Source organism: Populus euphratica, unplaced genomic scaffold, assembly GCF_000495115.2.
Source record: "Populus euphratica unplaced genomic scaffold, PopEup_1.0 scaffold19.1, whole genome shotgun sequence".
Classification (NCBI taxonomy): Eukaryota; Viridiplantae; Streptophyta; class Magnoliopsida; order Malpighiales; family Salicaceae; genus Populus; species Populus euphratica.
This window is the reverse complement of record NW_011499853.1, coordinates 1,581,101-1,594,029: the sequence shown is the minus strand read 5'-3', so window position 1 is coordinate 1,594,029 and position 12,929 is coordinate 1,581,101. Positions and strand designations below refer to the sequence as shown.

The 12,929-nt window shown below is 33.5% G+C and overlaps 1 protein-coding gene across 2 annotated transcripts; it reads left to right on the top strand.

The window, feature by feature from the left end:
- Nucleotides 1–3,811: 3,811 nt before the first annotated feature.
- Nucleotides 3,812–7,559, top strand: LOC105122212 (pollen-specific protein SF21-like). Of its 2 annotated transcripts, none has more exons than XM_011021190.1 (11): nucleotides 3,812–4,081; nucleotides 4,719–4,818; nucleotides 5,286–5,383; nucleotides 5,521–5,609; nucleotides 5,800–5,860; nucleotides 5,966–6,052; nucleotides 6,151–6,228; nucleotides 6,307–6,366; nucleotides 6,505–6,560; nucleotides 6,782–6,917; nucleotides 7,019–7,559. In XM_011021190.1, exons 1-11 carry the CDS (start codon nucleotides 4,022–4,024, stop codon nucleotides 7,238–7,240), a joined length of 1,047 nt encoding a protein of 348 aa, XP_011019492.1. In that variant the 5' UTR covers nucleotides 3,812–4,021; the 3' UTR covers nucleotides 7,241–7,559. The 2 variants fall into 2 exon arrangements, with proteins under 2 accessions (XP_011019492.1, XP_011019494.1); XM_011021192.1 differs by having other exon boundaries at nucleotides 3,814–4,081; nucleotides 6,310–6,366.
- The last annotated feature ends 5,370 nt before the right edge of the window (nucleotides 7,560–12,929 follow it).

The following is a 12,929-nucleotide window of genomic DNA, read 5'->3' as shown; positions in this document are numbered from 1 at the left end:
ATCAAGTAATTTACAAATGACAGTGAAAACGATGGCGACCCCGTATCTACAAGTGAAAATAGGCTTCTTTGAACCAAATATATTCCTTTCAGTGTGTGTTAAAACGGCAATTTTTGCTGAAACCCTAATTTTTTATTTTATTTTTTTATCTAGAGGTCGTTTTTGGTGGGTGTCTAGCATTGTTATAACTTTTGTTTTTGCAGCTTGAAAAAAAAGGATAGATTTAAGAAAAACAATTTTAATTACAATTAAAAATATATATACTTGATTAAAACTGTATAAAATTAATATTATATTTTTTTTTCCAACTCGAAAACCTAAAACAGTTTAGTAAGCCGAATAATTTTTTCTTCTCTCTTAAAAAAAAAAAAAAGGTTAACGACAATACTGAATTGTCCTTTACAGGGACACGGAAGCAGCAGCATCTAGAGGGACTTTGTGGGTTACTGTCTGGTGAATGCCAATGACAGATACCAACTCAAATGGAGAGTGACATTCTTGCTCATATGATTTTGCATGCAATTTTTTGGCTCCCACTTCAATCTAACCACACGATGATGTCTCAACTACATGATCCTGTGGTTGAAAGAGCGACTTTGCATCTCAAAAGTCCCCCAAAATCTCTCCCTGTTTTATTACACTTTCATTAAAAATAAATAAATAAATAAATCGAGAAATTACTGTGCACGCATAGTCAGTGCATTATGGATGGAAATAATGTAATTACTATTCTGCTTTTATTATATATATATAAAAACTCATTCCACGTGGTCTCAAGGTACAATAGTGATGTTACATGGACCAATCACTCATTATTGTTTTGATTAGGGTTTAGGATGTTTTTTTCTATTTTTAATTGTGTAATGTAATGACTTGAATGCCCTTGAAATATAAAAGAAATTGCTTTGATGCAGGGGTAAATTTATCTTTTGTTGCCCTTAACAAAAAAACCCATTAAATTTATTTTGTTGCCCTTTAAACAAATATGTTTTTCTTAGGGTACTAGGATTATTCATCTTTTTCTTTCAATTTTTTTTTATAGTTACTAGATTAAGATAGAGGTAATTTAATATTTTTTTAAAAAAAAATTAAAAATAAAATTTGTTATCATATTCTTTTCATGTATCAGCATATTAGACCACCTTATATGCTTCAAGTAGTATATGTAGAGGGATTTAAGTAGTGAAAAATTCTCCATCCACGATGATATTAGAAAGATCACAACATCTTTTTCTAAATGAGATGACATATGTGGTGATTTAGGTAGTGGTTTGACCTTGATAATATTTTTTTATTTTTTTTTCTATCTCTTTACCTTGAAAAACATGTTTTCTGGTTAGAAAATCCATTTTTTCCCTCTTATTTCATCCTCTTTTCTATTGTATGATTTTTGTCTTGATTTTTTTATAAACTTTAATTTTTTTAACCAATCCTTGATTAAAATGTTACCTTTTCTCTTATTTTTTCTTGGTTCCTGTTTGATCCTTTTTTTTTAGTTTTTGTTTTGATTTCTTTTGTCAAGTGTTTGATTTTTTTTAATTTTATCATTTAATTAATTAGTTTTATTTTATCTTTATTTTTTTTATTTATCATCTGGTCATCATTCTCTTATATAACATTTTTATTATTATTTTGAGGCATTTTATCAAAAAAAAAATTTCAATTTCATTTTCTAATATTAAAAATTTAATTTTCCTCTTATTTTGTCTTTATCTTGATTTCATAATTAATCATCTTTATTTTAATATTGAGTTTTTATTCTGTGTTTTTTTGTAAAATATTTGATTTTTTTATATTCACTTTCACCCTTTAATCAATAAATGTTATTTACCCCTTTAGTTCTTTGTTTGGCATTTAGTTCTCATTTTTTATATTATTTTTTTGTGCTTTTATTATTATTTTTTATTTTCATTTTCTAACATTAAAATGTTATTTTTTCTTTGATTTCAAATTTTATCTTCTTTGTTTTAACTTTATAATTTTAAATTGATTTCTCTTGTTAAATGTTTTTTTTTCTAGTTTCACACCTAAATCAATCAATGTTTTTCCCACCTTTTTATGTTTATCATTTAAACTTTATTCTTTTATATTACTATTTTTTTAAGGGATTTTTGTCAAACTAACTCTTTTTTAAGTTTTATCCTCTAATATTGCACTGATTACGAATTGAGAGTCGTGATTACGAATTGAGAGTCGTGGTTATCGCCAGTAAATTTGTGTCGGGCTCGTAATCAAGGTGATAAGTTCAAAAAATTAACTTGAGTGATATTTATTTATTTTTATTTTTTAACGCCTTGTATTCTATTATTTTCTCAAGTTTATTTAAAAATTATCATGGTTTTATGCATGGTTACACGCTAGTAAACATGCTCAAATTTATTTAAGTTATTTTTTCTCCTTAGATATTTTTTTTGTCCTTGTGTTGTTTTTTGTTAGAGTGAAATGTCAAATTAAGAGTCGTGGTTATCGCCAGTAGATTTGTGTCGGGCTCGTAATCAAGGTGATAAGTTCAAAAAATTAACTTGAGTGATATTTATTTATTTTTATTTTTTAACGCCTTGTATTCTATTATTTTCTCAAGTTTATTTAAAAATTATCATGGTTTTATGCATGGTTACATGCTAGTAAACATGCTCAAATTTATTTAAGTTATTTTTTTTGTCTTTGTGTTGTTTTTTGTTAGAGTGAAATGTGTCTTTGTTGTTTTTTTTGAAAAAATTAATATTTTTTTTATAATCACTATTTAATGTATAAGATATTGTGGGATAAAATAAATTCATTTCTATGACTTGAATGTCAATTTTTCTCTCTCTCCCTCTCTCTTTTTAATTTATTTTATTGCCAAGATTTTTTTTTTCTGGCTCGCCAGGTCACATACAGTGTGCGTGTAGTAGTGTAAGAAACAATAGAAACAAGAGGCTGCCGTCCATATAAAACTAAGATAATGAATGTAGCTTGAAAAAAAAATCAAGCTATAGCGAGAAAAAAGAAAGTATTTATACAAGAAAAACCAATAAATTCAAACGAATATCGTGAACCGAGTAAAGGAAATGTTTCAAGAAGAATTTAATTAATAAAATTCATACATAATAAGAAGTCATAAAAACATATTCACTTTTTTAAAAGTATATTTTATGGATTTAGATGAATAAATAAAATGAAACTCATAAAATAAAAATTAGGATATCATTTATTGTTTTTTAATTATAATAAAATTATTTATTATTATTATAATTATTTTCTTTTGTAAAATCATTCATGAAACATTCAAATTTTGTTTTGTGTAAAATTTTTATTTTTTGGTATAAACTCGTTGTAGCAAGTTAGTGCCCGCTTGACACTGAATGATTTTTATTTTTTAAAATATTTTTTATTTAAAAAATATTATATTAATGTTTTTTTTATATATTTTAATTTGTTAAAATTTAAAAATATAAAAATATATTTTTAAAAATTAACCTGCTCCATATTACTATCCACGCACTAACTAATCATAGTAGAAAGTAGAAATCTGCAACACAACACCATGCTCGAAGAACCTACATCAAGGGTTGGAATTATTGATCAAGCGGTTCTATGCCCCACAATTACCCAAACACTCGTAATTAATTAGTCAAAAGTCAATAATCAACCGTATTTAAAAGAGCCCCAAAAAATAAATAAAATAAAATAAAAAAATCCTTAGAAGTGGCAGCTCATGTCCATTGAAAAGGGGGACAAAATAGTAATTTTAGGAAACTGTCGGTCTCCAACCCAGGTTAAAATTAACCAGAGCTTAAGTTAGATACGGGCCTCTCGTGAGTTCTCTGCGAGCGTCGGTGACTCGCTCTCGAGTTAACTCTTTCATTTATTTTTATTTTTTCAAAGAAAGAGAAAATGAATAAATGATTGACAGAAGGAAAAATAATTGATATAAAAAGCAGGGAAGACAAGCCCCCCGCACCCTCAAATTAAGAGAAGAAGGAAGGGGAAAAAAAAAAAAACACAGAGGGAGAGAAGAAAACGAGGGAAATATCAAGAAATGGGAGATTCAAGTGACTCAGTCTCCATTGATATGGAGACTCCTTCTCTTAGTGGAAAGGTACATTCACATTTATATATATATATATATATATTGATAATTTTGATTTCTTGAAACTTGTTTGGTTTCTGAGAAAATGTGGGATAAGGAAAGGAATCCTGGCAAGGTTTTCTTTCCGTATTCTTTTTCTGGTTTCTTTTGAATGATGTGGAAATTAATTAATTCTTGAAGATTTCCATTTCCGTTTCTGTTTTTGGGTTCTAGGTTTGGTAAACATTAAACAATAAATAAATGTTTTTGTTGTTTGATTCTTGTATTAATAAATGATATGGTTTATTATGTGAAGACCTGCATTTCGTTAATTGAGTAATGATTGTATACCGAATGGGCAAATTAGTTAAGGATTGTTTTTGAAAAAGAAGTGATGCACATGGAAGTTTCCATCTGCTTGTAGAATATACTTAACTTGGGCATGCCTAAAACTTGCTTTTTTTTGTGGAGCAAGTGAGAGGTAAAAGGAAGTGGTCCTTTTTTCATCAAAGGTTTACCTTTTGAATGCTTTGTATCTGTTTAGAAAAGTGTTTTGGTTGGTTTATGCATTGATATTGTTACCAAATTCGATGACCCTGTAATTATGAAGGTAGTGGTTTGTTTGTTTATTTTTGAGTGTTTTGTTGACTGAATTTCAACTTTGCAGGAGTATGTTGTTGAAACTTGCTGTGGTTATGTGTCGGTTTCTGTATATGGAGACCAAGACAAGCCCGCTCTTGTTACTTATCCTGATTTAGCTCTAAATCGTAAGTAAACTGCGATTGTATATTTCATTTCAATTTTTACGTCTGTCATGCTGGTTATAGATATTTGGTTTTTATGCATATGTGACTTTGCATTGCTTTTTTTCGCATTCAACTTCTCAAGTTTTCATTAACTGGCATTTGACATATGTCGAAGTAGCTTTTGTTTTGAAAAATACATGTGGAGAAATAGATCAAGTTGTCCAGTAATGTGGGAACTTATAGAGATTTATGTCCATGTCTCATTAGAATATTTGCTTCTAAGCTCACAGATGCAACTTGAATGAAAATTCACATATTGTGGATTAGGAACTGAAGATGGAGGTGGTTTATTATTTTTATTAGTTCTATCAGTGCATGATTCTGAAAATACCGTAGACTTTACTGAGTTTTTTTTTTTTTTTGGAGACACGCTACCAAGTTTCAGCCATGCTCTAACTTAAACTTCTTTCTATGCACCCTGCAAGCAGATATTTCTTGTTTTCAAGGATTGTTCTTTTGTCCTGAAGCATGCTCGTTGCTCCTTCACAACTTTTGCATATATCACATCAGTCCTCCTGGGCATGAGGTTTGTAGCTTGACCACTGATTGCATATCTCGGTTCTGAACGTGCTGCATGCCCACACTGCTTTAATTTGTGGTTATGTGGAATGCTATGCTTTCCCTGTGTTTCTTATGTGGAACTTTCTTCAAGAGTTATTGCAGTTGGGAGCTGCCACGATTAGTCCCGATGACCCTTTGCTTTCTGTTGATGACTTGGCAGACCAAATTGCTGATGTTCTCAACTATTTTGGGTAAGCACATGCCGTTAGACATGCTTAAAATTTTCTTTAGATGGCCTATCCAGGCATAGCACTGCATGCTCAGAAGGCCTCGACTGTCTCCTTTTGTATATCATGGACATTGTTGTTTCTTTATTTAGTTTATGGTGGAGAATAATCTGATGGGCCTTTTTTGTTCTGTCACGTTTCTTTTCTTTTTCAGACTTGATGCAGTGATGTGTATGGGGGTTACTGCTGGAGCTTACATTCTTACCTTATTTGCTGTATGATTTCATCCTTGGCATGGTTCACATGATTTTCTACTTAATGATTCCAAGTTCTGTTTTGACCTGGGATTTACTGGTGTTTTTATTTTTCTTCGGCCACAGATGAAATATAGACAACGTGTTCTTGGCTTGATACTTATTTCCCCTCTATGCAATGCACCCTCTTGGACAGAATGGCTGTATAACAAGGTTTCTTATTCTTGTAACAGTTCTTTTTGTGATCTGCTGTCAGTCAAGTTATCCTATTCTCATTCTTATTCTTACATGTGTTCTTAAATTACTTGCAGGTCTTGTCTAATTTACTATACTATTATGGCATGTGTGGAGTGGTGAAGGAATTATTGCTTAAGCGGTATTTCAGCAAGGTACTTTTGTGCTTCTAGTACGTAAATAAGTCTATCTGCAATTGGTTTGTTCTGATGATTTGATTCTAAACAATGTAGCAGGAAGCTCGTGGTAGTGCTCAAGTACCAGAATCAGATGTAGTCCAGGCCTGCAGAAGAGTTAGTCATCAGCCTTGCCTATCCATTTGTTTATTCATTTTCTGATTCCATTTATAAAACCAGAACTTGAAATCAACTGATTATTGGCAGTCGAGAACATATACTCACACTTGATCGCGTGTGTTTTTCTTTTGGCAGTTGCTGGATGAGAGGCAGGGTTTAAATGTGTGGCGTTTTCTTGAAGCAATGAATGAGTAATGCCTGTTCTCCTTTTAGTTTTTCTTGCATTTGCACCCATCTAACAAGCTTAAATCATAGAAGCCCTCTGCGTTTGTTGAGTATTGTATTTTATGCCATGGGGCACTGTTTTGTGTTCATCATGCCCTTAGATAGGTGGCACATGTTATGCAGCAACTATGCCAAACTCGTGCTATGCAATGTTAACTTAAGTTCGTTATTCACTGGTTTCTTGCAGGAGACAAGACATTAGTGATGGATTGAGAAAACTACGTTGTCGCTCACTAATATATGTTGGTGAGAACTCTCCGTTTCACTTTGAGGCTCTTGACATGAACTCAAAACTTGACAGAAGATGTAGTGCCTTAGTTGAGGTATGCATTACAGGTCTTTTTCCATTACTTTTAAAATTTGGTTTGTGTGTGTACCCGGGACTCTGGAATCACGTTTTATTTATTGAAACTATTCCCTTCAGGTTCAGGCATGTGGGTCAATGGTGACAGAGGAGCAGCCCCATGCCATGTTAATACCACTGGAATACTTTCTCATGGGATACGGTATGTACAGGCCACCTAAGTTGAGTGTTAGTCCAAGAAGTCCTCTGAGTCCAATTTGCATCTCGCCAGAGCTTCTATCGCCGGAAAGCATGGGTTTGAAGTTAAAACCAATAAAAACACGCATGTCTCTAGAAGTTTAAAAGGATATGAATGGCAGGGGAAGGGGAGAATGCTTTTTGTAATCTATTTATTGGAGGAGTTTTTAATTTCTTTGATTGGTTGGGATTATAAATGTTGGAGGATTGCTAGAAGAATGTAGATAGAAGTCAAGAGGAAAGATACAAGGGAAAAATATTTAGAAAGAAGCAGATGTTGCCATTCTTTTATTTGTATCATAAACTAGTTGAGGTTGAGAGGAGGGGGTTCAGTTGTAAATCCTTGAAATAATTTTTTTTTAACACTGATAAGCGAATAATGATAGCGACAATAAAGGTTGGGCGTTGAACTCGCATTTTCACAGGTTTTGAAGTATACATATTTCTTCTTGTTGGGTTCCATGTCAATTCAGCTGTCTTTCTTAATAAGGTAAGAGAGAGAGCTTTTTGGCAGGTTTTTAATTTTTTTTTTTTTTTTGTAATTTAAGTTTGCTGATGCTGTGGCTAGTGGAAAGTCCCTTTCCTATTACAGATGGTATTGAATGATGGGAACCTTTTTGGAATTTTTATATTTCCTTCAACCTCATAACTGCGACAAGACCTGAGAACCAGTGGTGTTGAGTTTGGTTTGGATTTCTTCTGAACTATCTTCTTTACATGAGAGCCAAATGCAGTGTTTAGAGCCGAGCTGGCACTTAAAAAGTATAATGAGTGGTTAACTGTAGCCAAATGGAGCGTCAATATTGTTAGATATAATAGCAGGATATTCCTCTGGCATTAGGTATTATTCTTGACTGGCCAAGCTGGAGAAGTTTCATGAACAACATGTATCTTGATTGGTTGCGTTTTGGCATAAAAAATGAAATCACAACCCGCCATGAAATGTCCAGGATGGTAGGGCTCTCCTACCACTCATGAAAGCGGGGTGGTTGAGGGTGCTATGTGTGGTTCAAGGCTTCAAGTGTTCTTTTGTCATTTTCTGATTCTCAATGATGATAAACTTGTCATTAGCAAAGTCATTTCTAAGAAAATCAGTCGCAAAATTGATGGCTTAATACCTGTTATCTTATTTAGGATAGCTATATATAATTGATAGACTTTATTCTTATCTTGTATAATCCGATATAATGGCTGATTTTTAGCCTTGTAACGTGTGCTCCAGTCTCCATGTAAAGAAAGCAATTCTCATAAAGAGAGTATTCACACCTAAATCTTGTGTTTGACATGATATTACAGCCTCAAATTCTCTTTATAATATTATCTTGGCTTGTTTGAATTTTTTCTGGTTCCCTTTTCTTTTCTGGTACTTTTATGTGGGTAACGGTAGAAAACAAGACTATGGTATTTTTTTCTGAGTATTGACAGAAGAGGTTCTCTGACTTGGAGGTTTATTTTTTGGCTGTGGAGTTTTTAAATGTCTCTTTGTTTCTCCGTGGTGCGGTGGTTATCTAGTATGGAGTTCTCAACCATCTCTAGCTTGGTGGCTATTGACAGGTCCTTTACCTGTGGTGATGTTTCTTTTCTTGTCACTTTTTTGTGGTTCTCATGTCAGGAGAAAATTCTATTATTGGCAAGAATTATACTAGTTGGGAATTCCAATTCTGGATGTCTATGACTCCCACTGATCCCAAGGAAATTAGTTCTTAGGAAAGTAAGGTTGCCATAATTGCTTCCTGGCCACTCAACTCCACTGTATCTCATAGTTCACTACTGCTAAGATGATGAGGGATTACCTTTGGAGAATTTATTATCAAGATACTTACGCCCCAAAGTTTTTATTAGAATTATAAATTGAAAACTATTGCCAGGTGAATCTCTCTATTGAGCAATTTTATCCCAATTTTATTAATTTATGGAATGATTATTATAGGTCGGTGCATTCTTAGATTTCAAATAAGCTTTAGCAACATTACAAATGATACTCTCTAAGAGCCAACCTGTCTCATTTTTGAAGGTTTGACTGGGTGAGCTTTTCTGTGAAGAAGAACGTTTCACGTCATTGCTTGTTTTGCTTGTCTGGACTGTAATTACTGTTATTTTTTAAAATATTTTTTATATTAAAATGTATTAAAATAATATATTTTTTTATTTTTTAAAAATTATTTTTAAGATTAACGTATTAAAATAATTTAAATTATATAAAAAAATTAATTTTTTATGTAATACTGCTTACATCGCGAACAATGCAATTATGCTGCCAGTAATTTTAAGATGGTTAATATAGCCTATTGCTTAAGGTAGATAATGATCTAGATCTGCATCACAATATAAAACTGGACACATTGCAAAATATTACAAGAAGAAATTTTGCAATTATTGCAAGAAGAAAGGTCGTATAATTATAATTAGGGATTGCTGTGTCTACCCTCAAAATCAATACGTTTTTGCTTTTCAAACTATTATCCAATCCATTTTTATGCCCACATCTATACAACTTGTTGCTTTGGGTTCTTCCAACATTACTCTTGGGCAGGTTTAACAGATGATTATTTTTACCCTTTCTACTTATGGTCTTCGAGGTAAGAAACATCTTCTTACTTCTTGGTTAAATGACCATACAACTTCCAATCACATGACCGACAGTCCGTCAACTTTACATGATGTTCATAATCATGATGATAAACAGCATATTCATATCTTTAATGGTAATACTCTTCCTATTACAACAGTTGGAAATCTAGGATCATTAATTCATGTTTTTATGTCTTCTTATTTATTTTCCAATCTCGTTCCGGTTGGATAATTAGTAGAAGAGAGCTGTTCTTTTCATCTTGACGATTGTGGTTATTGTGTGCGGCATTGGGATAAGGGATAATGAATGTGCCTAAAGTGGGATTTCTGTTTTCTTTATCCACTTCCCATTCCTCGTTCAATAATTCTATAATTCTAACAAATCTTATGAAACATGATTATTTGAATAATACAAATTGAACTTGTTTGAAACTGACAATCAACTGGAACCAATTGATCTGGTCTCGCGCTGCATTGCTCTTCAATAAAGATGCTATTCGTTAAATTAAGCAACCTAGTCTCAAGCTCCTCCCAATCACTCCATTCCTGAATATCTGTCTTGACAAGAATTTTGTTGTTGCAAATGAGTTCCCAGAGTGGAAAATTCTTCCTTGGCATCAACACATTTATTTCTTCAAGTGTCAAAGCTGCGCATAAATCAGGATCAACATAGATGAGCCGTTTTTCTCCCTCAGCCAAAACAGAAGCTAGGATCCTTCACATCACCAGACCCTGTTGAGAAAGTAGCTTTTAGTAAAGCCAAAATATCCTTAATTCTTTATTCCAGCCTTGTTTGCTGAAAATCCCCTAGCTAGTTTTTTCATCATCTAAATTCATGATCATCCTGAAGAGTTATTTTTCAAGCACACGAGCTACCGCGCTCATGCACAGAAGAAATTAGAATTTCTTTTAGTAGGGATTAAAAACGCCATTAGAGTGAGAACTAATGTACTTGCCTTCCACATACTGGGAGGGCAAATGATGTGCATATGAGAAGATGACTTGTTAGCATTGTAAGATTCTAAGCCTTCTTTCTGCATCAACATAGCTTGGGTTCGCGTTGATCTCAGAGAAGCAATCCATCAAGAATGTCTCTATAAAGAAGTCATTCGAATCGCTAAATCACACCTGAGAAATCCATGCATGCAATGTTTTTTTCTTTTCTGTACAGCATTAATAATTTGTGAGCTGATACATCATATACTCGAACCCCTAGGACATAAACTGGCAAAATCAGAATATGGGACAGTCTTGGTATCAACTCTTAACCTGAAAGACCAATTGTGCAATTTATCCTAACATGGTTATGTGTATCACTGAAAATAGCAGTTGAGGCATGTCTCAAAGGCGACACCTAGCTGTGAAGAATATCATTCCACTAGGAAGTCTCAGTTTCAAACCAAAACCATGGAAGGGGTGGGATGGGAGTTTAGGGACCGAGGAAGGACTCGCCTAAATCCCATTGACTTGAGCCTTCTTCTGGACCAAAGAAGAAGAAGAAGAAGAAGAAGAAGAAGAATAAACAGTTGTGTTACAGTACCCACAAGCACGGGCTGATTTAATTGCTGAGATAATCCTGGGACTTTTTTCAAACACCCAGCAATATCCTGTATTGTCTTCCCCCGGGAGTGAAGCTCCATCATTATCTTATCCTGAAAAATACTAGCTGCATGTCAGTCTCTGATATTTACAAAGAAAAACGAATTTTAGAACTAAATAGTCAATCCCTCTAATGTTCCAGAACCAATAATAATAATAAAAATTATATATAGCGAGACAAAAAGCAGCAACATTTATTTGTTTTTTCGTTGGAAAACAAACAGGAAATCATTCTCCTAGTACTATATATATCAAAGAATCAAGGGTGTTATGAACCCCGTTTGTAAAGAGGTCATTGCAAATTACAAACAACATTGACAGTAATAATGTGTGATAAACTAATGTAAATCAGTGATACATATTTAAGAACCATGAAATGGTTCCAAGGCAAAGTAGGGAAGGAGCTGAGCGAACAAGTCATCAAAACCTTCTTCTACGACCCAATTATCACTATCACAGTCAATAATGGTCTTGTCAAAGTCGAAAACCACCACCACTTTTGCCATTGCCACTCCTCCAACTCCCAGTTTCTGATCTATTGAGTATTGACAGAGAGTGGCGTGGCAACTGGCAAGGCGGGTTCTTTTAGGGCCGGCGTGTCCAGAAATTGCTGACAACTTTGCATGCACTACAAAGACATGGCGCGTATGCAGTGGAGTGCTAGTGTTTTTGTTAAAAGTTGAACTCCTAATGGACGTCCACGAGTTCACTATCTGAGTTTGGTCATGGTTTTTCTAGGTTAAGATTAGTGATAATTAATACGGTTTAAAGGCCTAACATGCATGTTCTACCTTTTCTTTTAAGGTTATAAGGATAGTCCATTGGTTTTTGAATCGACATCATCTCTTGTCCCCTTCAAAAACTGACCTACACAATAGCTATCAAACCTCACGCATCTTCTTCCTTGCCAGCCTGGGGTTTGAAAGCTCTAAAATATAGATGGTAAATAATCAAAATTTTCGCAATTACTTCTTTTGCCGAGAGCAATTAAAATTTAAAATCCATAAAGCTCCACCTAATTATAAAAGAGTAATCAATCGTCCATGCAATATCATCCCTCTTTTCGTCAGCCCCATTTGCTTCACCAACACATGTAATTTTGTTCATTCAATACACTGCACTGCACACATTGAATGAGAAAAGCTTTTATCATTTCCCTTCCCAGGTACGTGCTTCAATTGTTGAAGGAACAAAGATACGACAGCTATTACAAGACTAGAATCTGTTATCTTTAGGTAACAGAATTGAGTCTTCATTCCTTTTTGCGAAGGAGACAAACTTTACAGGGTATTCCTTGGAAGTGTCCAAGTAAAACAACATCCAGCAGATGCTGGCTCAGATAAGCTCATATCCCAGTACGAATTCAAGACAGCTGATATAATGGTAAACGCAGAATGTCCATTCATAAGGTCAGCATAATCAGTTTACAATTATATCACAAATTATACACGATTGTGCTGTACAGACATCGTAGACAGATTTGCGGTTCTTGATCATGTGTAGTATTAAATAACGATTGTGGCATAATTTTGATAAACTACCGCGTAAAAATGAATGGAACTAGTTGAGAAAACACAAACATGATTCTTCACGCCACACACACACACACACACACTCATAGTTA

Coding starts and splice junctions, on each gene's coding strand:
- LOC105122212 (XM_011021190.1), top strand. CDS start 4,022: ATGGGAGATTCAAGTGACTCAGTCTCCATTGATATGGAGACTCCTTCT. Junction 4,082..4,718: donor CTCCTTCTCTTAGTGGAAAG/GTACATTCACAT, acceptor TCAACTTTGCAG/GAGTATGTTGTTGAAACTTG. Junction 5,384..5,520: donor TCAGTCCTCCTGGGCATGAG/GTTTGTAGCTTG, acceptor GAGTTATTGCAG/TTGGGAGCTGCCACGATTAG.